This window comes from Chrysemys picta, chromosome 7 (assembly GCF_011386835.1).
Source record: "Chrysemys picta bellii isolate R12L10 chromosome 7, ASM1138683v2, whole genome shotgun sequence".
Lineage (NCBI taxonomy): Eukaryota > Metazoa > Chordata > Testudines > Emydidae > Chrysemys > Chrysemys picta.
The window spans coordinates 111,504,788-111,526,012 of NC_088797.1; the positions used below are offsets into that span (position 1 = coordinate 111,504,788).

Below are 21,225 nucleotides of genomic sequence, written 5' to 3' on the forward strand. Positions count from 1 at the left end.
GCTCTGCCCTCCAAGGGGTGTGTAACACTCCCTCACTCACCCCAGAGGAGAGAGGCCTGTTTGCCTCACTACACACACACACACACACACACACACCCTTAAGTCCGTCTCCGGGAAACCAGAGATGGCCCCTTCCTCATCCCCTAACAGGGAGAAAATGTCTGCGTTAGGGTGGAGCCTACCGGCCCGATGCCGAATAGTAAAGGCATAAGGCTGCAGTGTTAGATACCAACGCATAATCCGTTGGTTTGTTTCCTTGGCCATGTGTAGCCACCGAAGAGGTGCGTGGTCCGTGATCAGCACGAAGGGGCCGCCTAGGAGATAGTAACGTAGGGCGTCCACTGCCCGTTTTACGGCCAGAGCTTCCTTCTCGATCACGGTGTAGTGTCGCTCTCGGGGAAACAGCTTCTGACTGATATACAATATGGGGTGTTCCTCCCCATTTACCTCCTGCGAAAGGACCTCCCCCAGGCCTATTTCTGAGCCGTCAGTTTGTAGGAGGAACTCCCAGTCAAAATAGGGAATGAAGAGCACCGGGGCTTGGCACAACCGGTCTTTAAGGGTTTGGAAGGTCTGTTGACATTCGTTGGTCCACTATACATGCCGGGGGCTATCCTTTTTCAGGAGTTCTGTTAGTGGAGCAGCGATGGAGGCAAACCCAGGGACAAAGCAGCGATAGTCGCCTGCTAACCCCAGGAATTGCCTCACCTGCCTCTTCATTGTGGGGGCGGTATAGACCTGTAGTGCCTGGACCTTCCCCACTAATGGTCGTACTTGGCCCCGCCCGAGGATGTACCCCATATAGGTTGTCTCCCTCCAGCCAATCTTACATTTCTTAGGATTGGCCGTCAGCCCAACATCCCACAAGGCTCGTAAGACTGCGGCAACTTGGTTAAGGTGACCCCCCTAGTTGCGGCTGTAAATCATCATGTCATCGAGATATGCAGCTGCATAGGCTTGGTGTGGCTGGAGGATCCAGTCCATCAGCCTTTGGAAGGTGGCTGGGGCGCCGTGAAGGCTGAAGGCATTCGGGTAAATTGATACAGTCTGGTTGAGGTTGCGAAGGTCATTTTCTCTTGGGCACTCGAACTCAGAGGGATTTGCTAGTACCCCTTTGTGAGGTCCAGCGTGCTGATGTACTGGGCATCTCCGAGACGATCTAGGAGCTCATCGACCCGCGGCATTGGGTAGGCGTCTAACTTTGAAATGTTGTTGACCCTTCTAAAATCGATACAGGACTGGACTGTCCCATCCGGTTTTGGGACCAGGATGATGGGACTGTGCCAGTCACTTTGTGATTTTTCCCACTACCCCCAGCTCGAGCATGGTTTGTACCTCCTGTTCGACTAGGTCCCGCATTCAGCATAGCAACGGCCTAGTGGTCTCGCGTATAACTTCCCCTGGAGTAGTCTGTATCTCATATTGCACCAAGGTGGTTTGACCCGGCTTTGCGGTGAAAGTTTTCGGGAAGGACTTTAATAGGGCCCTGGCCTGTTTCAGTTGTTCCTCGGTCAGGGTATCCCCCAACTGTGGCTCTTCTGAGTTGGTGGGACCTGGCGTTTCCAGTCCCAACTCGAGGTCTCGGGGGTACGAGGTGATCCAAGAGCCCTTCGCGCTCCCGCCAGGCCTTTAACAGATTGACGTGGTATATCTGTTTTTTCTTTTTCCATTCGGGTTGGGATTGGAAATACTTCATACGTGATGGGCCCGACCTGGCGAAGGATTTCGTATGGTCCCTGCCAGTAGCTTTGATTCCTCCGACGGGAGGAGGAGCAAGACCCTGTCGCCTGGCGCAAAGGTCCTTCCCCGGGACTCCTTATTGTAGGTCCGCTCCTGAGCTTCTTGTGCCTTCTGTAAGTTTCCCCTTGCCAGGTTCCCCACCCAGATCAGTCATCCCTGGAGTTGAAGGACATACTGGAGGAGGTTGTGCGTGGGAGACGGCGTTTGCTCCCAGTTCTCCCGCATGAAGTCCAGTAGCCCTTTGGACTGCCAACCATACAGCAGTTCAAAGGGGGAGAACTTGGTGGAGGACTATGGTACTTCCCGGAGGGCTAGTAACGGGGAGAGGGAGGGGAAATCAGCTGGTCCCACTGGCTCATCTCTTTCGGGGGGAACTTCCGCAGCATGTCTTTCAATGTCCGATTAAAGTGCTCCACCAGCCCGTCGGTCTGGGGGTGGTAGATGGAGGGCTGTAACTTTTTATCCCCAGACCTGATGGAGGAGCTTGGATGTAAAGTTCGTGCCTTGGTCCATCAGGATTTCTCGTGGGAGGCCGACCCGAGCGAAGATTTTCAGGAGTTTGGCGGCAATTGTCCGGGCAGTGAATGGCCTCCGGGAACCAGGTTGCATAGTCCAGGACCACCAGGATGTACTGGAACCCTGCAACACTCTTAGGCAAGGCCCCATGATGTCCATGGTGATCCTCTCAAACGGAGTGCTCAGGACGTGGGACGAGAGGTGCCTTTGGTATTCCCTTCGGGGCTGCTCGTTGGCAGTCGGGGCACGAGTCACAGAAGTCTCGGACTTCCCTATGTACCCCAGGCCAGTAGAATCAGCCCCAGATCTGGGCCAAGGTTTTCTCGTGGCCCACTGCAGGGACATCGTGAGCCAGCTGTAGAATCGCTCGGCGATGGCAGCGGGGGACCACAAGCTGCGCTCGAGTCTCATTCATCTGGCATTCTCGGGTGATCCGATATAGGCAGTCCCCCATCAACTCAAAATGGGGGTAGGTGGTGGCCTGATGGGGCACTGTCAGGGTCCCATTAACCCTTACTAACTGTTTGAAGGCCCGACTAAGGGTCGGATCCTCCCGTTGATCACGACTGAAGTCCATCCCCACCAGGGGTGGCCCCTCGTGGTTGGGCTGTTCGGGTTCCCCCTCTTCTTCCAGGGCGTCGGGGTTCAGGCCGCTGGCCCCAGGGTCCTCCCGGTTGGGGTCTGCCGGGGCCATGTCGGCTCCTGCTATGGCTTCCCCCTTGAGGGTCCTCCTTCCCGGTTGGGCCCCGCCTTGCGAGGCCCACAGGATCTCCGCAAAGCACCTCCAGTCTCGTCCCAGGATGACCAGATACGCCAACCTCGGGGCCAGCCCAACCGTCAGGGTCCGGGTCTTTCCCTTCACGGTCAGGGACACAGTGGCCTTGGGGTAATTCCGCACATTCCCATGTATGCACTGGAGCTGAACGACCCCCAGTGGTGTGGTGGGGAGTGGGACCAGGCCCTGGCGGACAAGCGTTTGACCACACCCCGAATCCACAAGTGCCGATACGGGGGCTCCATTCAGCATAATGGGGATAGTCAGTTTTCTCGCGCCCTGCTTACTGGTGCAGGTCTCTCCCAAGCAGACCTCCCTGAAACTGCAGTCCATCATGGGGCACTCCCGGCGGAGGTGTCCGAAGTGGCCGCCGGTGAAACACGGGTCCAGCTCCGGGCGTCAGAGCTGGTCCGATGCCGTAGGTGTCATGGTGGATGTCTCCATGGTCTGGGGTTGCCCCCCGGTGGCCCCCGTTCCCTCCAGACTACCCACCGGGCTTTGCCGACGTCCCATCCATCGGAGGGTCATAGCTCCAGCCGGGGCTCACTCCTCTGGCCTTGAGCCTTCTCCCCCGGGGGCTGGGTGGGTATAGTTGTTGGAGGCCTGGACCCCGGTCCGTTGGGGGTCTCTGCCACTAGGAAGTCTTCCATCAGGGCTATGGCCCGGGTCAGTGTCACCGGCAGATGGCGCATGATCCAAGTCCTTCCACGAGCTGGCAGGATGTGCAAAACATGCTCCAGCGCCACTTGTTCCGCTACCTCGACCCCCGTATGCTGTTCTGGTTGTAGCCATCGCTAGCAGGCCTCTTTCACCTGCTGGGCTATCACTTGGGGATGAGCTCTGGGAGGGTAGGTCTTCTCGCGCAGTCGTCGCTGGAAGGTCTCAGGGGTGATTTCCAGGGCATCGAGTATTGCGGCCTTCAGCTGCTCGTAGTCATGAGCCTCGGCCACAGGAAGCGCCCTATAGGCGGCCTGGGCCGGGCCGGTTAGGTACGGTGCTAGTAACGTCGGCCATTAAGCAGCGGAGGCAACCCTCTTAAAGGTGACTAGGAAGGTCTCGAGGTCCCCATCTTGGTCAGGCACATGGGTACGACGGGGTCTGGGGATCCCGGAGCTGCACTGGGATTGGGAGGCCCTGGGGTCGACTACAGGGCCGCAAGTTGTTGCAGACATTGCTGCTGCTGCTGCTCGTGGTTCTGGGCCCCCAGCTCCCGAACCAGCTGCTGCTTTTGGCTGCCGAGTTGTTGCAGCAGCTGTTGTTGCTGCTGCTATTGGCTTTCGGTGAGCCATTTAATCAGTCTTTCAACCTTCATCTTCTGCGTATCTTGGAAGGGGGGAGGCTTCTAAACCACTTCGCTGTCGGGGCATCCCCTTATCTCAGGTGAGGGGATGGAATCCCCACTTCTGGTACCACATGTAACACTCCCTCACTCACCCCAGAGGAGGGAGGTCACTGAAGGGTTGGTGGTAGCCCGCTGCCAAGCTCATCTCAGTTTAACTGGGGACGGGGCTTGCCTGGGCTCAGGCAGCCGGCAAACAGTAGTCTTAAGGGGCTGGCTATAGCCTGGGCGGGGCTCAGGCAGCTAGCAAACACTACAGTCTCAAAGGTAGGCTGGGGCCTGGGCTTGCAGGGCTCAGGCAGCCAGCAAACAACAGTCTTATGGGGCTGGGGCCACTCCTCTTCAGAGCGAGAGCCCCTTGCAGAGGAACGAGGGTCAGCCACCCCGGGGGGCGGCGGGGGTCAAGAGGACGCGGGCTTTACCTACTTCACCACGTCCCAGCCCAGGGCCCTATCAGGGGCAGAATCAGCTGCCCCAGGGTCGGCGGAGATTCAGCCGCAGCACGCTGATGCTGGGGCTCTGGGGTTTGCAGTCAGCCCTATGGCGGCTGCCTCTGGGCCACTTCCTGCCTCCCCTGGGGTGGGTACCTCTGACGTCCAGTCGTCGTCCGGTTCCTCTGGGTAAGCAGTGGCAGGCACTCCGGGCCAGCTGTCGTCCACCTCCGGGGCGTGGGTCGAGCTAGCCGTGCTGCTCCAGAACAGGTGGGACATCCTTCCCCTCTGCAGGCTTCCCCCTGAATGGGCTGCGGGTCTGGTCTTTTATACTACCGGCCATGCCCCTGTCCTTCCGGCGAGGGGGGCGGGGTGGCCTAGGCTCCGCCTTCCAAGGGGCGTGTAACACTCCCTCACTCACCCCGGAGGAGGGAGGCCTGTCCGCCTCACTACAATACCAAATTCAGATTAATATTATCACATCTTCCATTTAATCTGTTCCATGTAACATTTAAATAGCTATTTAAAAAACATCAAATGCAGAATAATATATGTTACTTGATTTACAAATGAGAATGGTGCCAGGAATAAAGTGGGGTTTGCTTTGACCTAATGTCCCTGGTACATGTTACTGAGTACAAGAACTGACGAGAGTTGAGACAGCAGGAAGACTGCAGAGCTCCTCTGTGTGAGAAAACATCACTGCTAGTCACCAGTCCGTTGTGTGTGCATGGCAAGAAACATGGACTGATTCGTTGACTGAGGTACCAAACACACATTTTTGGATGTACACAGGGGTCATGCACTGTGTTTCTCAACATTGGGACCTCTTGTCCCCTCCCTTCTGACCATAGGTGCTGGAACCAGTGGTGCTGGGGATTCTGCCAGACCCCGTGTCTTGAAGTAGTAATAGCAACCTAAATACAGCACCATTGCTTCTGACTAGTTTTTGTGGGGCTACTTGCAGAGTAAGGTACTACTCAACATAAGGGTGGCAGATTTCATACCATAGTGCACAGAATGGTTCTTATGCAAAAGGATTCCAATGAGAAAAGGTCACAGAATCTCCCTTTTCCCCCCACAGAATTGGTTCCATCCTCCACAGGCATCACAGAGTGAGAAGCTAGAGCCAGGTAAAATTTAATTGCAGTAACTTCAAGTGGTGGAAATTTAGAGCTGGCAGCAGCCATTGGAATCGCACACTAATTATTTTACTAAACTTCTGTATTTCATGCAATAATGCTAGAAATATAATTTTAGTATGGCAAGCAATGTGCCAAGAGAGATCAGCGTTATTGGACATTTTCTATCCCTTCTACAGTTAGGTACCTTAAGAGATGAGAATCTGCCTGGTTGGTTAAGAGTGAGGAAATGTAACGAGAATATATATACCTGTGTCAGGGAGGGGTTGGTATTAATGTCTTAGTCCATTATGGGCTTGAGGTGATCCTGACTTTACATAATCAGCAGGCTGGATTTTGTAGGCATCGTGGCAGAAGTGAGTCTTAAGGAAGGATTTGGAGAATTGTCTCCAAACTGAGATACTCCTATCCATAAAGGCCCTGAAATACATGTTATAGATCATCCAATATGTCTGGTAGATCAGAGGTGTTCTGCTCTGCCTGGTGGCAGAATATGGATCATAAATGTGAAGAACAAGAACCTGCTCCTGCTCCTGCTCCCGTTGAAGTCAGTGGTAAAACTCCCTTGGACTTTGAGAGCAAAACAGGGCCACATTTAGGCACCTGTCCTTGCTCATCAGCAGTTCTTACTGAGGTTTTAAGAAGTATACAAGTGAACCTGCCTCTTTCCAATACATTGCGGAAGAACCAGATGCAGACTATTTCAGGGACTTAAGGGTAAGGTGAGTTGTCTTCTGGGCTGTGTAAAGACTTTCTTTTTATAAGGAGTTGGGTTTTTAATGGTTTTTAGAGGGATACCTGGGCTTTCGTGAGCTACAATTATATCTGGAGGCAAATTGTAGTTTAGAATGTATAATAATTGCATTAATTGTAGTTTATCCCTTGTAAACACTAAAGTTGTCTGTACTGAATGTTGAAAATGAAAACCGCACACACACGTGGCATCACTGTCTCCGGGATCAGCGACACAGCCAGGGAAATGGTTTATAAATATATTTATGTATTTAAACCTAAATGTTCTTGACGTTTTTCTCATTATGACTTCCCATTATTTATTCATAATTATTTCCTATACAGCCAACATCACCTAAATGTTATGATTTCGAAGTATATTATTTTTACTGTCTGCATTTGTTCCAGATTTTCCAATTCTTGAGCTGCAAACCCTGGTCCCTTTGCACAGCTTTGGTACATGGGCTGTGCATAGGGGAATGCTTGGGGACTAGGAGGGAATGGAAAACCTGCTTTCCCCAGCTGTAAATTAGCCAGAAAGTGGCTCTGTGGTCACAACTGCAGCCTCACTGGCGACTCCATTCAAAGGGTTTGGCTCGTGAACACTGGTAATCTCAGATATAACAGCCATACTCCCTATAGCAGCCCCTGTTTCCGGCCCCTCCACAAATGCAGTCAGAGACCAACTGAAGTGCAGCACCCATGTCCTTTTATTGTTTGTGTCCGTTCCCACCACCTACTATTTACAAGTATTTACAGAGACCAGCACTCTTGGAGATTACTAACTTCCCAGCCAGCAGGGATCTAGAGCCCACACTCCTCCCTTTCCTGTCTCCCTCTGCTTCCTGTCTCTTAGCCAGCTTTATAGAGCAGGCTGGCGACCCAGGCCTGCAGGTGGATCCACTCTGGTAATTAGGGCGTGGCCCCTCAGCCAGCCCAACGAATACCCTTCTTCCTCTGGAACAGTGCTAACAGGGGCCTGGCTTGTTTCTCCTAGCCAGCACCCTGTTTCATTCCCCCACCGCTAATGTGGAGTGAAGCCCCACAGAACAGTGCTCTATGATGCTTAAGGGGCAAGGACTCCCTGTGCAGATTTGCTGCACAGCAGACCTGCACCAGTTCCACTACCTATTGGGTCAGAAGCATAAATGAAGAGCATGGCAGGATTTGCCTATGAGTTATATTTGCACTGCTGTAAGCTTATTCACCAGTCAAACATGAGCAGACAGGTTCAGTGGTGATTATCTGAGAAAAAGAGAGTGACTTTTTGTTTTTGTTTTTTGTTTTTTTAAAAGCCTACTTTAAATTCAGTACCGATGGACTTCACCAAGTGTGGAAGCTAATGGAGCTGCTGAAGCTAGGCCATAACGTTCAAGTAGTCACTACATGGGGTTTTCCTTCTAAAAGAGAGGTATTTTTGAATGTGGATCAGGCCAGCCAAAGCACCGGTACCAGCAAAACAGAGATGACAAGGGAATGAGAGCATGGATTGAACTGCAGCAAAAAAAAGCTCTTTAAAATCCTCTGAGCAACACCAAGAAAGGAAAGAGTTTATTCTCAGGCTTCAAAGAACTTTTATCTTTTTCCTTCCTTCAGCATCAGAAAGAAGGATCTGGAGACTAAGTGGAGAGGGACCCAAAGGAGCAGTGAGAGGTTAAAGTTGGCTTTTATATCTGTGACTGCTAGATCAAAAATATTGAAAGTGGGTTTTAAAAAAAGCTTTGACAATAAACTTTGTTTCATTCCAAACAGGATGAGTATAATAAATTTGTAGTGAGCCTAACACACAATGGATAAGATTTTCAAAGATGCCATAGTGTTTTAGACCTACTGTTCTCATTGAAATTAATAGGAGTTGTGCTTCTAAATCCCATTGAAGCTTTGAAAATCGCAGCTAATAAGAAAACAGCATCCTAAGTGCTTTGAGGTTAGGAGGTTTTTTTTTTATTTATTTTTTTATTTTAATTTGTGCTTGACACCCAGTAATACACACAAACCAGTTCAGTTCAGCACATAATTGTTTGTATTCATTCACTGCACCAGACAGGGATTTTCGATTTCATGCCTCATTCAAAATTTGGATTTCAGAAACTGATGTTACCATATATTACCTGGCTATACTTTTTTGTTCTTTTTGGAAGGTTTTCTCAGCAGCTGGCTGCATAAAGCAAGGGCCAAATTCTGACTTCAGTTGGTCTTGTGTAAATCCAGAATAACTCAAGTGACTTCAATACCATTATACTGAATTTACACCCGATGACAATCTGGCCGCTGGTGTGCATTGGTGGTTTGAGGACTTTCTTGTTGTCTCTGAGACTTTAATCCCAAATCCCATAGCACTTAGGCAGCTGTTGGGAAATCTAGGCACAAGGGGAAGGATTCTCATTTCTTTTTAGTATATCACAGAGTCTCCACACAGCTTTGTCATTGCAATTTTATACATTTAATATTTGTAGTCTGCTGACATTTGATGAAATCCCAGTCTGTTGCTTCAGAAATGATCAGAACTATAGACAGCACAATCTAGTGCTCTGCTTTCTGTTCCTGCACTCTCCCATTTCTAACTTGGGCTTTTGGGACAATGGCCCCGTCCATTCAATGGGATGGAGCAAACTTCTACCTCTTGACGAAAAGATCAGTTAGGATGGAACTCATGGGGTTTCTACTCCTCTGGGTATTTTCCTGTGGTGGAACGGAAAATGATTTACTTTTCATGGAGAAGAAAATGTATGACAGTATTTTTTTGTAAAGGGCTCTCACATATTGGATATATCTAATTTAGTTCTAACCTTTTGGAGGAAGGATGTAGGAGTCAATCCGATCACCTCACACAGAATGTACATGAAGGCAGACAAGAAGGCAGATCATGAAAAGGTGGAATAATGAGAATAATACATCAGCATGTTAATACTGATAATATTCTTGATTATTCAAAAATATAGTGATGCTTAGCAACTGTTAGATAACTGCGAAAAATCTCTATGTTTTCATTGTGTATTTAAATAACATGCAGTAATTAGCAAATTAAATCTAAACCAACTGATTCAGAACTGATTAGCACATAGGATGAGTATTTCAAATTGGTCTTTCCATTTTGTCTATTTCAGCTGAGATCCTATCACCCATTTAACTAGTTTTGTTTGGGCCTTCTGAAGTTATGGTATATTAGCACTGTTTTAAATTATTATTAAAATATTTGCTAAGGATTACCAAATGTAGCAACTACACTATTATGCATAACAGATGGTTTTAATGAACATTTTTATTAACATGAAATTGTGTTATATCTGTCTAAAACCATTTTTAGCAACTTTGATTTAAATGGTTATTTTAAATTTTTGTGTATCATATATTTATATAATCTGCATGTACTAAATAAATGGAGATCCCTGAACATATGGATGACTTTCTGAGAAGACCTTAAAAGAATTTTAAAAGAAATCACTGAAACATCTGGAGGGGAAAATATTTGTTTGGATTCCAGGACTGGTGGCAATTTTTGGAAAAAAAATTATCCGAACTTCAGTGCTACTTTCTCTTGCAAGCTAATTTTTTCTCCATTAGAAAAAGGTACAGGAGTGGGAACAGATGTTCATGGAGGTTTTACCTCTCTGAAGTAGTTGTTCTCTGTTGTACAGATGGACCCTGAATGTGAAGCTACAGACTTTTTGTATGTTAGTTTGAAGCTCATGAAATGTATTCGGTGTAATAGCTATGGGTTGGATTGTCTTTTCCCGCTTCTGAGAGCAGAAGGGACCTGGAGCTAGAGAACAAAGACGTCACATCTTTCTGGCATTGATCCCTGTCTTGGGATCCTGCAAAAGTTCCACTCCTGGTTTCCTGTGCATAAATTTGGGGGCAATGCTGGGGGTAGAGAAATAAAGCTCATTGCTGGCCGAGTCTACAGATATCAAAGTGAATATGCTTTTAGGAACTGATGTTACTCGCAGCTGCATTAACTCTTATTGGGGTCCTGTTTGTAGTTGCTACCACAGGAGCCTTGCTGATAGGAAGCCTAGCTATCAGTGAGGAAATGGGCTAAGCAACCCTCCACACAGATGTTTCTGTATCTAGCCAACTGTATCTGAAGAGCTACAGGCGAAATTTGGGGCCCGGGTACATTAACATTCACTGCCCCCTCCCCATTTCACTTTATTTATACAGACATGCAGACCTATGGGAGAGGCGCTGGTAGAATTGTCCTCACTTTCATCCTCTCTCATCAGCACTGACAGAGCCTGCAGGCTGCACCTACTGCACACTGTGCTCTCCACAAAGCCTCTCCCCTACTGGGAAACTCTGAGAGCACAATCAGAAGCTGCTTCCTGGCCCCTTTATTCCCCATTCTCTAGTAGCCCTCCAGTGGGATTCTCTGCGAGAGAATGAGCCAGCCCTTAATTTTCTAGTTTCTATGGGCTTAGTTCAATCTAGTGTAAGTCCTTGGCATTAGGCCCAGGATGAATTTGGCCCTATGGCTTTGATCAGACAGAGGTGATGCTGTACATTGAACAGGGAGAAAGGAACTGAACTTGCAGTACTTAAGGCTTTCTTCCTTCCTAGGGGGGTCTATGATCATGGTCCAGTTCAGAGGGGGAAAAAATCACCTTCCCTTCCTCTCACTTTTATTCACAGCTATTTGTGTGCATGTATTCTTCAGGCCTAATGCCATGCTGACATCTTACAAGTGAGCACTAACTGGGTCACAGACCTCTTCTTTATTTCCTCTTCCGTCTATTAGTTCTTTTCTTACATTTCTTCTGGCAGTTCCTCCTCTCCCTCCCCACTTAGGCAATGGCTTCTATTGAAATTGAAGCTGTTATTGCATCTGCTGCCAATACTCACCTTGCTTCTGAGTCTCTTCCTTTTTATTCTCCGGCTTACAGGGAACTTCTTTCTTTTGCTGCCCTCTCAAATTCCATTTGATCTACTTTTCCTCCTTGAGTTTTCCTTTCTACCATCCCCCTCCACGTGGCTGTCGTTGGCAGCTATCTGATTATATTAAAACCCTGTTAAAGGCACCCATTCCCTGATGAAAGATGATATATTGAGTTATATTGTAACATCCATTGTTTAATTTTACGATTAGGTCTTAGGCGATATAAGAATAAATTGTCTTTTTAAAAATGAACAGGCCAAGTTCTGCACTGATGTAAACCTCCTTCAACTCACCGAATTTAATGGAGTTGTACCAGGGTTAAATTAGTTCAGGATTTGACTGTGTATGAAACCAAATGCCAGCGCTAAGTAATAAAGACTTCCATTTTTTATTACAGTCTTGTTTGCACTGCAGCAAACAAACACACGCACCATGGGAAAGGACGGAGGGCCTGCTCCTGCTCCCATAGAAGTCAATGGAAGTTTTGCCACTGATTTCCCTGGAAGCAGTATTGGGGCCATTTTTTAAAGAGCCATGCACACCTATGGTGCATTAATAAAACAGAACACCTGCACTGTATACTCATAGCACTGTATTTACTGTACAGTTACATTAGACCAAGAGGTTCCACAGCCAAAGCCTAATGCCCATTTGATAGCAAGGCACTTCTCCCCCCTCCCAGGTCTATGGAACACTCTCAGTCAATTATTGAGAGCTAGATGGTACCCAGTTACAGTGCAATTGTGCAAAGGATGCGTGAAGCCGTTGCATCACTTGCACCTCCTCTACAGTGATAAGACACAATGGCTACCTCTCCAAGTTCCCCTGTAGACTCTAGCCACCCCAAAGGGGGTTGGCTGGATGCATCCACCCTCTCAGGGAGGTAGCAGTAGGCATAAGCCCCATGCATGCTTGTTAACACTGGAAGATGTGTCTTTCCTGAGTTCCTACTCTCTCTCTCAGGTCTTCTCATACATTGCTCTGTATGTATGCTATAACTTTGCTTCACAAAATGACTGTCAGCACTTCCATGGTTCCTGAAGCCTTAGGGCTGTATTAAAATGGTATAATTCTGGAGTATTTACACTGATTTAATTAAGAGCAGAATTTGGCTCTTTCTCTGTGAATTAGTATGAGCACAGGAGAGTAAATTCTTCAGTGCAGGGATCATGCCATATTTGTTCTGAACAGCAGACTTTCTGGGTTGATCTGTGCAGAGCAAAGTTGATCTTACCACTCCCCTGTTCCTGTTTCTGCTCTGTTCAAGGCTATTCCCCTTTCACCAGGTCAGAGCAGGGCTGCTCTTAGACCAGCTCTAAGTAGTCCCAAGAATCCAAAACTGCAGCCAAATCTAATTAGATTCACCCTTACCCACAAAACCATTTGTAAAATATGTGGTCAAAAGTTGGATTAGGAATTTGACTCTGGTCTTGTTGGTATCAGTAGAAATCTGAGTCAGTGGAATTATACCAGTGTCAAACCAGAACCAGGCACCTAATTTCTATCTTGTATCTTTGACACAGTATTTTCTACCTACTAACAAATTACAAACATTCTCACCATGTTAGAAACCAAGGGCTTATTGTACTGCTTTAGAAAAAGCAGAGATCCTGAAGCTACCTGAATCTGCAGTCAAGGATATGTGAAAAAAATGACTTAAACACCCTTCTATTGGTTTCTAGTCTGAGACATGCATCCACCCCAGCAGACGTTTTCCAAGTTCATCTGACTCTCAACCGGACTCTTAGCTGCTCTTGGTTTCAGTATTGCTCCATAGTTTTCCATAGCAGCTTATTATTCCTCTTATACTAATCAGATGTTTTATGAAGTATGTAATTCTCTAAACTTCACAGAGAGGCATGTCGTAGTTCCGCTGGTTGGATGTTCCGAGATGACCTTCAGATTCTAAGATCTAAACTGTGTTTTTTTTTCCTGCATAGAAATTGGATAATGTGTACTAGCTGAATGCTGGGACAGATCCTTGCTTGTAGCAACAGTAACTAACTCTTGGAACTGTTCCTTGCTCCTAAGTGATTTTAGGGCTGGTGGTTTGCAACACTCGTTATGGTTTACTAATGAAACCAAATTGGTGACCTTTCTCCTTACCAAAAAAATGATAACACTCAGATGTACAAAACCCCACATTCATGTGCAGTTTTATTGGTGCATTACATTACATTTCCTTCACATTAAGAGAGCATGAAATTAAAATACACCGATCCACAAAAATGCTTTCCTTACGCTGACATGTGCTGGTAATTATAGCTCCTATGAACCTTTCTGTAAGTTTCATTTTATTACATTTTTCATAATTTTAATTACACCTTAATCAAAGCTTTTACATGGGCTGTTTTATTACTTTCAATTTAATTACACCCATTAAAAATACTTTCTTCGCTGCATCGCAAAGTCCTTTTCACCCATTTATCTTTCAATATAAATATTTATGGTGCACAACATTTCATATTCCAACATTTTCACAGTTGCGTTTCTTCTAAGTGCTGTGTCAGCCTTTCCTATCCCAACTAACAAGGGGAACATAGCTAACTTGTATCAAAGTCCATTAAAATAGTGGGAATTTTTACAGCCCATTTAGGAGGCCCTACTCATTTTTTAAGCATACACCAAATTTATATAAAAATGTGTAAAATGCACTATACCTCAATAATAAACTTTCAATTTGAGTTTAAGAATTTTTTAAATATTTGCATACATGCCAGAAGCCAAGTTTTTCCACTAAAAGACAAAGCCAATGGAAAAATCCTACAGAATTTATAGAAATGATAACTTTGCTAGTTTTTTTAATCATCCTATATAAAATTATATCCTTGATATAGAATTCTATAGAACGGTGTGAAAACTCTCTAGCAAGGAGATAATTCTTTATTACATTTGCCTAGGTTTCTAGAGTAATGACTGGTCTACTATAGCTGGGTTTTGTTGGTAAAGATATACTGGGAAAACCCGCCTAGTGAGGATGCAGTTAAACTGGCACAACTATGCTTATATTGGTTTAATTTATGTCAGTTTGAGGAACTGACATAAGCTATAGTGGCATATAAAAACAGTTATGCTGTATAATTGTATCTACACTAGGGCCTATAGCACCAGTATAGACCAGGCCTAATTTCTATAGAACCCCTATTGGTCTCATCCCTATTACATTTTCTATGACTTTTCCATAAGGTCATTTCCTATTAATGTATATTTCACAATTTTGTATATGTTTTCATTAAATGAGTTTGGCAGCATTCTTTTGCGTGCATTTTTTTATTTAGAAAAAGGGTTCATAACTTGTTTTTCTTCTATAAAAATTCAAGTGTTGCCAATCAGGGAATAGCTCTTCTCAAAAAATCTACAAAGTGTACCTTTGACAAAAATAAATGACAAGCCTTTACACTGAGACACACAGCTTTTTTGAATCACAAAACGCCTACAAGGCCAATACATATTCCAACAGGAACACATTAGTTATAAGGTAGCTATGGCACCGGTCTCCTCCAGTCTAAAGCACCATAATGGATATTGTTGATCAAAGCAGTTATGATCACCTTAATGAGCTAATCTAGCCAAGGAATGTTCAACTGTCAGGATGTGATTTTTAGAACATTTTACCTGCTCTTTTATAATCCATCTATTAAAGGAAATGCTGGAAGATGACACTTTGCCATTCAAAGGTACATCATTTCACTGGAGGGTGATATGTTTTTAATATGGCATAGTGCATGAATAATGAATGGAAACCTAAAAAAAATGAACTAACATAGGTTGGTCATACACATGGTTACCTCCTCTGCACCTCATCAAAAGCCTACTGGAATATTATGAAATGATTCCCATTGACTTAATGGGCTTTGGATCAGGCGGCAAGATGACCCTTACAAATGCTAGGCTTAGGAATATGATGAATTGAAAATGGGGAAATGAGCAAATAGAATATTTTTCTCAGAATTCAGCCAGGCATATTACAGTGCTGGAAACTGACGGAAGCATTCAGACATGTCAAGTGTCAGAGGGGTAGCCGTGTTAGTCTGAATCTGTAAAAAGCAACAGAGGGTCCTGTGGCACCTTTAAGACTAACAAAAGTATTGGAGCATAAGCTTTCGTGGGTGAATGCCCATTTCATCAGACGCAAGACCAGTACTTCTGTTAGTCTTAAAGGTGCCACAGGTTGATTCATACATGTGAAACCAATGCTCATGAACCAAAGTCCTTACATTCCTTAAGATCACAACCAATGCTGGAGTGTCTCATTAGAGACAGTTCTACCAGGACAGCTGTGGCACATTGAGATTCACAGAAAAGACGGTGTTTCTTCAACTGCGCAGTTTTAGGAATTTTGCTTGTTTGTTTGTTTTTAAGATTGCAGCTTGTTGTATGTTGTGGGAGTTGCTGCAGTTTCATTCAATTTTGAAAATAATTACTGTCCGAGCTCTCAGAAAAAAATGCTAATATTTTAATACTCAGTTTCTAATCCAGCCTATGAACATATGTTATTGCAAGCTGACAATTTCCACAGATTTGGCTCACTCTGCTGTCAGCTTCATCCTCCAAAAGCCTTGATGTGAATAGATTTGGCTCTTTTCAGACTCTTGCTCTTCATACATTTCAGCAACTGTTTAATTACCAGCTCAGAATAACCCTGCCAAAACTTGACAACAAGCACAAAGCATTCACATCATGTGGAAGATTTATTATGTTAGAAGACCACAACATAAACATAAGGAGGTTGCCCCTTACACATCAAATTATATAAAGAAACAGACCAAGGGCTGATTATGGCAGTTGCTGAAAACCTCCTGAAAGTGATGACCGCACTCAACACCTCCTGAAGTCACCGATGGTTGAGGACAATCTATTTCCTAGGAGGCGCTCAGCATCACACAACATCTACTGTTTTCAATTGATTGTATATTCAAATACCTCTCTTTCAAAACTATTCAGTTAACTAGCTTGGATTTGGCATGTGCTCTCTATTGACACTTTTTTCCTCTCTGGATTTTTTTTCGCTCTGGCAACGGACTGAAAACAGACAGCTGGACAAAACAGTATGTATTGAAAACTGAACTTTAAAAGTAAGAGGATGTTACTGTATGAAAACAAATATCTTTAAAAAAAAAAATCACTGCCCAAATGTACTGTAGGAAACATCATGTTAAGAGACCAGTTTGGAGGAATGTGAGAAGGGCTAAAAGTTCATTGTGCACATTTATTAGTCATACTGGTCCTTCAGTTATTCCCTCTAGAGGCAGGCCGGTAGCATTATCTGCTGTTGGTCTCTCTTCTTTCTTCGTTGAGATCTGAACTAGGAGGCTGACGTAAGGTTTATGGCAAGCCATGTTACCCAAAGGTGGGTAGTGCTGTCTGTAGCAAATATAAGCGAAAATTAGGCCAATGATTCCTCCGACAAAAGCATCTAGGTAGGAAAAGCAACAAAAAAATCAAGCATGTTAGTGTTGAAATAGCAGCCAATATTGATGGGGGTGGATGGGGGGGAATTAAAGTCTGCATCCAAGAGGTGCAGAATGTTTCTCTGGGTGGAAGCACCCTGCATCCTTTAATCTGCTCCTGGATTTATCCTTATGCAGCGCACTCACAAGGGAGACCCACAATAAACCCGATGGGTTGCTACCCAGGAGATGGCACCCTTGTCCAGGGGCAGGTGGGTGGAGTCCCTATGAGGAAGTCTTTACAAAACAGTCCCTTTGTGCAGGGAACATCATGAAGGCCGTGGGTGGTGTGAGATGGATGGAATTCTGTATTGCCCCTTTGCATTCCCTACAAGAGTTTTGAGCTGCCAAATCCATCTGGCTTTAAGAGTCCCTCTTTCACCCCCAGCCTGCTAGCTATAACTACGTACTAACCAATGTATTTGGGGCTTGCATAGAGCCCCTGCATCCAAGAGTCACTCAGCACCTTGCGCTATTGGGCCCTAACAATATTTTGCACCTTTAATATCTTTTAACCATTGTCTTCTAAATCCAGGGTAGATATTCTCAAAGCTGCTAAGCTACATGGATACTCTATCCACAAAATAGGTTTTATTATAGTGACTACAGTTGCATTTTTATATTTTTTTAAAAAATCAGTTAATCTGAAAACTAACAGAAGTCTCTGAAAAGACAAACCCTAATTAAACAGTTTGGCTTTTTGGTCTTGTCTTCCTGCTTCTTTCTGACATCACCTCCCGCTCCAGGCCTGCAGTGATGCTTGGGGACAAAAACTCTCTGAAGTCCTGCAGACAGGAGTGGCGCCAGGGTTTTTGGTGCCCTAGACGGGGGTCCTTCCGCGCTCCTGGTCGTCGTCGGCAATTCTGCGGCGGGTCCCAGAGCGAGTGAAGGACCCACCGCAGAATTGCCGCCGAAGACCCGGAGCGTGGAAGGCCCCCCCGCCGCCGAATTGCCGCCGAGGGCAGCAAAATGCCACCCCCCCAAATCCTGGCGCCCTAGGCAACTGCCTAGGACGCCTAAATGGAAGCACCGGCCCTGCCTGCAGATACTGGGATATTACTCACTCACAGCATGCATTGGTTTAAAGGGAGCATGGTCATTACATTTCTGCCTGTAGTTCTCCTCTCCCTAGGTGCCATCACTACAACAAACAAGATAACAAACTTCTTTGCAACACAAAGGGATTTGCTTCCTACTCCTGTTCTTTTTGTAGGACTGTTATTCTCTGTCTGAGAGAACAACAGTCTGTCAAGTGCAAGAGATTTGCGCTGTTTGTCAAGTCACCCCTTGTCCCTTAATATTCAATTTTCTTGATCTTCTTTAGGAAATTCTTTATTTTCAAGTGAGGAAAAAAAAAATCCCTGAAAATACGCATCAGCTCGGAAAGGCCCTGGAGATTCAAATGTAAACAACAGTGAAAGACACTAACTATTAAACGGCACAAGGAGTTTAATTTTGTTCAGGAGCTTTAGCGCTGATCAAAAAAGGGTCAAAAGTATCCACTTATCTTTCTGATTTCTTTTTCACTTTCTTAACGGAAATGACAGTGTAATAAAAAATAGTGAAATTATCGTATCTAATTACAAAGAAGAGTAAATCGCTAAAATAAATGTAATTAAAGAGAAATTTAGAATTCAAGCTCTAGTTCTGTCAGTCTGGTGTAGATTAGAGCTACAGCTAAAGTCGACATAAGTTATGTCACTCAACTTAAACACCGGTGTAGACAGCGCTATGTTGGTGGGAGAGTTTCTCCTGTCAGCTTAGAACAGCAATACTAGAAAGCTGACAGTGGCGCAGTGACTTAGTAGCGTATATCCCATCGAAAGTCACCTGAAAATCCCACCTTTGAGCTTTATTTCCTGGCTTAAGTCCCATACCAGGGGTCATGGTTACAAAAAAAATTAACAATATCCCTGTCACATGGCAGAAGTCACTATCCACTGACTCCAATATGTGCTATTACACAGGCTTTCAAAGTTGGTTAAATTTAACAAATATTGTTTAGAATAAAATAATTTACTCTGCAGCTACATGAAAGGCTACTTTTGTCAGCTGGTACCTCATATAAATCACATTAAAGTCAAAGAATGATTGAGTTTGGATAGTGTTCTTAGGCCTCAATGGAAAGACTCCCAGTGAGTGTAAATGATATTGGATTGGGGTCTTAGTAAGAATATCAGAACGGCCATCCTGGGTCAGACCAATGGTTGATCTAGCGCCAGAGGCTTCAGAGGGAATGAACAGAACAGGGCAATTTCAAGTGATCCATTCCAGTCATCCAGTCCCAGCTTCTGGCAGTTGGAGATTTAGGGAAACCCAGAGCATGGGTTTGCGACCCTGACCATTGATGGACCTACCCTCCAGGAACTTATCCAATTCTTTTTGGAACCCAGTTATACTTTTAGCCTTCACAACATCCCCTGGCAAACAGTTCCAAATGTTGACTGTTCACTGTGTGAAGTACTTCCTTATGTTTGTGTTAAGCCTTCTGCCAATTAATTTCATTGGGTGACCCTGGGTTTTTCTGTTATGTGAAGTGGTAAACAACAGTTTCATATTCACTTCCTCCATTCCATTCATGATTTTATAAACCTCTATCACAGTGATCTCCATTCCCTCTGTCCTAATCGACAGCATCACGTTGGAACTCCTGCTGGAAAGTGTTAATATAATGGCAACTCTCATTATATTGATGAAGATGAGAGAACAGCACCCTTCTCATTTCGAGAGGATACTAGGACTCCCAGAGTATCCAGAGCTGCAAGCACACTGTTAACCATGCTATGTCCTTTCCACTGTGATCAATACAGTTAGCTTCAGCATAATGAACTCCTTTTGACTCAAACTTCTCCTGACAGCATTAGACTTTACAGATCAGGCATGATTATTTTTACTTTCTCTCAGGTTCTTCAAACAAGAGCACCTGGGAAACCTTGTGTGTTGGTCCTTTCTGTGTCCTTTAAAAAAGAGCTCACCCTTCCTGGAGGCTTTTGAATTATGAAGATTAGGTTATAATATATATTATAAACCTTTTCTTTATATATTATAAACCTTTTCTTTAGGTTATTGATCTGGCATGATGGATAACTCAGGCCTCAGTTCTGCCAGTCTTACATGTAGTAAGTAGCACCTTACTCATGAGTATTCTGATGGACTTCACTGTTACTACTCACATGAGCAAGTTGCTATATGTACTGAGTACACACAATCATGTGTTCCTACTACTCTATACCGTACACTACTCCCACCTGTTATATCTCCTTAATTAGAGCTAGATTGTATAAACCATTACATTGGTGAGCACAAGTTGACATGTAGAGCCCCACTGAAGTCAAAAAGATTGCTTGTGTGAGTAAATTCTTGTGTGAGCAAATGCTCACCAGTATGACCAAATGTTTCACAATCTAGCCGTTCATACACTCTTTAGGGTAGGGACTGCTTTTATTGTATGTCTGTACAGCATCCACCACAGTGGGACACTGATCCTAACCGAGGCCTGTGGAAACTACCATAATACAAAGTAACCACATGACTGCAGTGCTTTAGATCTGTGGGTTGCTGATCTTGCCCTATGTAGTCCGCAAAATTAGAATAAGCATTTTCACTCTGGTTTTCTCCAAGAAGATGCCTGTGTTTAATTTGAGATCCTAGGAGAGACAGCCTTGCAAAATGTTATTTTTAATTTATTTACCAACACTAGAAAGGGAACATTGTTCCAGATTCCTTGTTTACCCCTGGTTCTATTTATTTCCATTTATCTAGTTAATAAATTCATTGGAAGCTTTTCAGATTAGAGAAAGCCATGTGTTGAGTTAGGGTCTTAAAACAGTCAATGTATTTGGGATTCAATATGGAATATGCTAATCTGTTATAGTTCACTAATGCCAACACAAAGATTATGAACTCTATATTTTATATCAGAACTGAAGGAGGCTCAGAGAATGCTCATAATATTAATTCTGAGATTCCATTCTATGGCTTTTTAATGTAAGGTTACACTATTTCCTCTTTCATCTACAGTTCACTGAGTCCTGTACAGTGTATGGATAGTCCTTGCTCATTCCCCACTGGGCAGTTAAGGCTGTATCACAAAGCCACCATAAGTAATTTAACACAATTGGCTGCCTCCGCTGAGCACAAAAGACAGGGGCTGAGCTACAATGCTAAATTTTACAGAGTGACTTAGTCCCTCCCTAGAGAGTGCAGTTTTCTCAGGTAAGCGCT

At 44.9% G+C, this 21,225-nt stretch overlaps 1 protein-coding gene across 1 annotated transcript in view; it reads right to left on the minus strand.

Annotated features, from left to right (window-relative positions):
- Window positions 1–13,682: 13,682 nt before the first annotated feature.
- The window catches only part of PLPP4 (phospholipid phosphatase 4), a 96,812-nt gene continuing 89,269 nt past the window's right edge, over window positions 13,683–21,225 (minus strand). Inside the window, exon 7 of the mRNA XM_008173307.4 lies at window positions 13,683–16,967. Coding sequence (XP_008171529.1) covers window positions 16,768–16,967 — 200 coding nt within the window. The 3' untranslated portion in view covers window positions 13,683–16,767. The remainder of the gene's footprint in view (window positions 16,968–21,225) is intronic.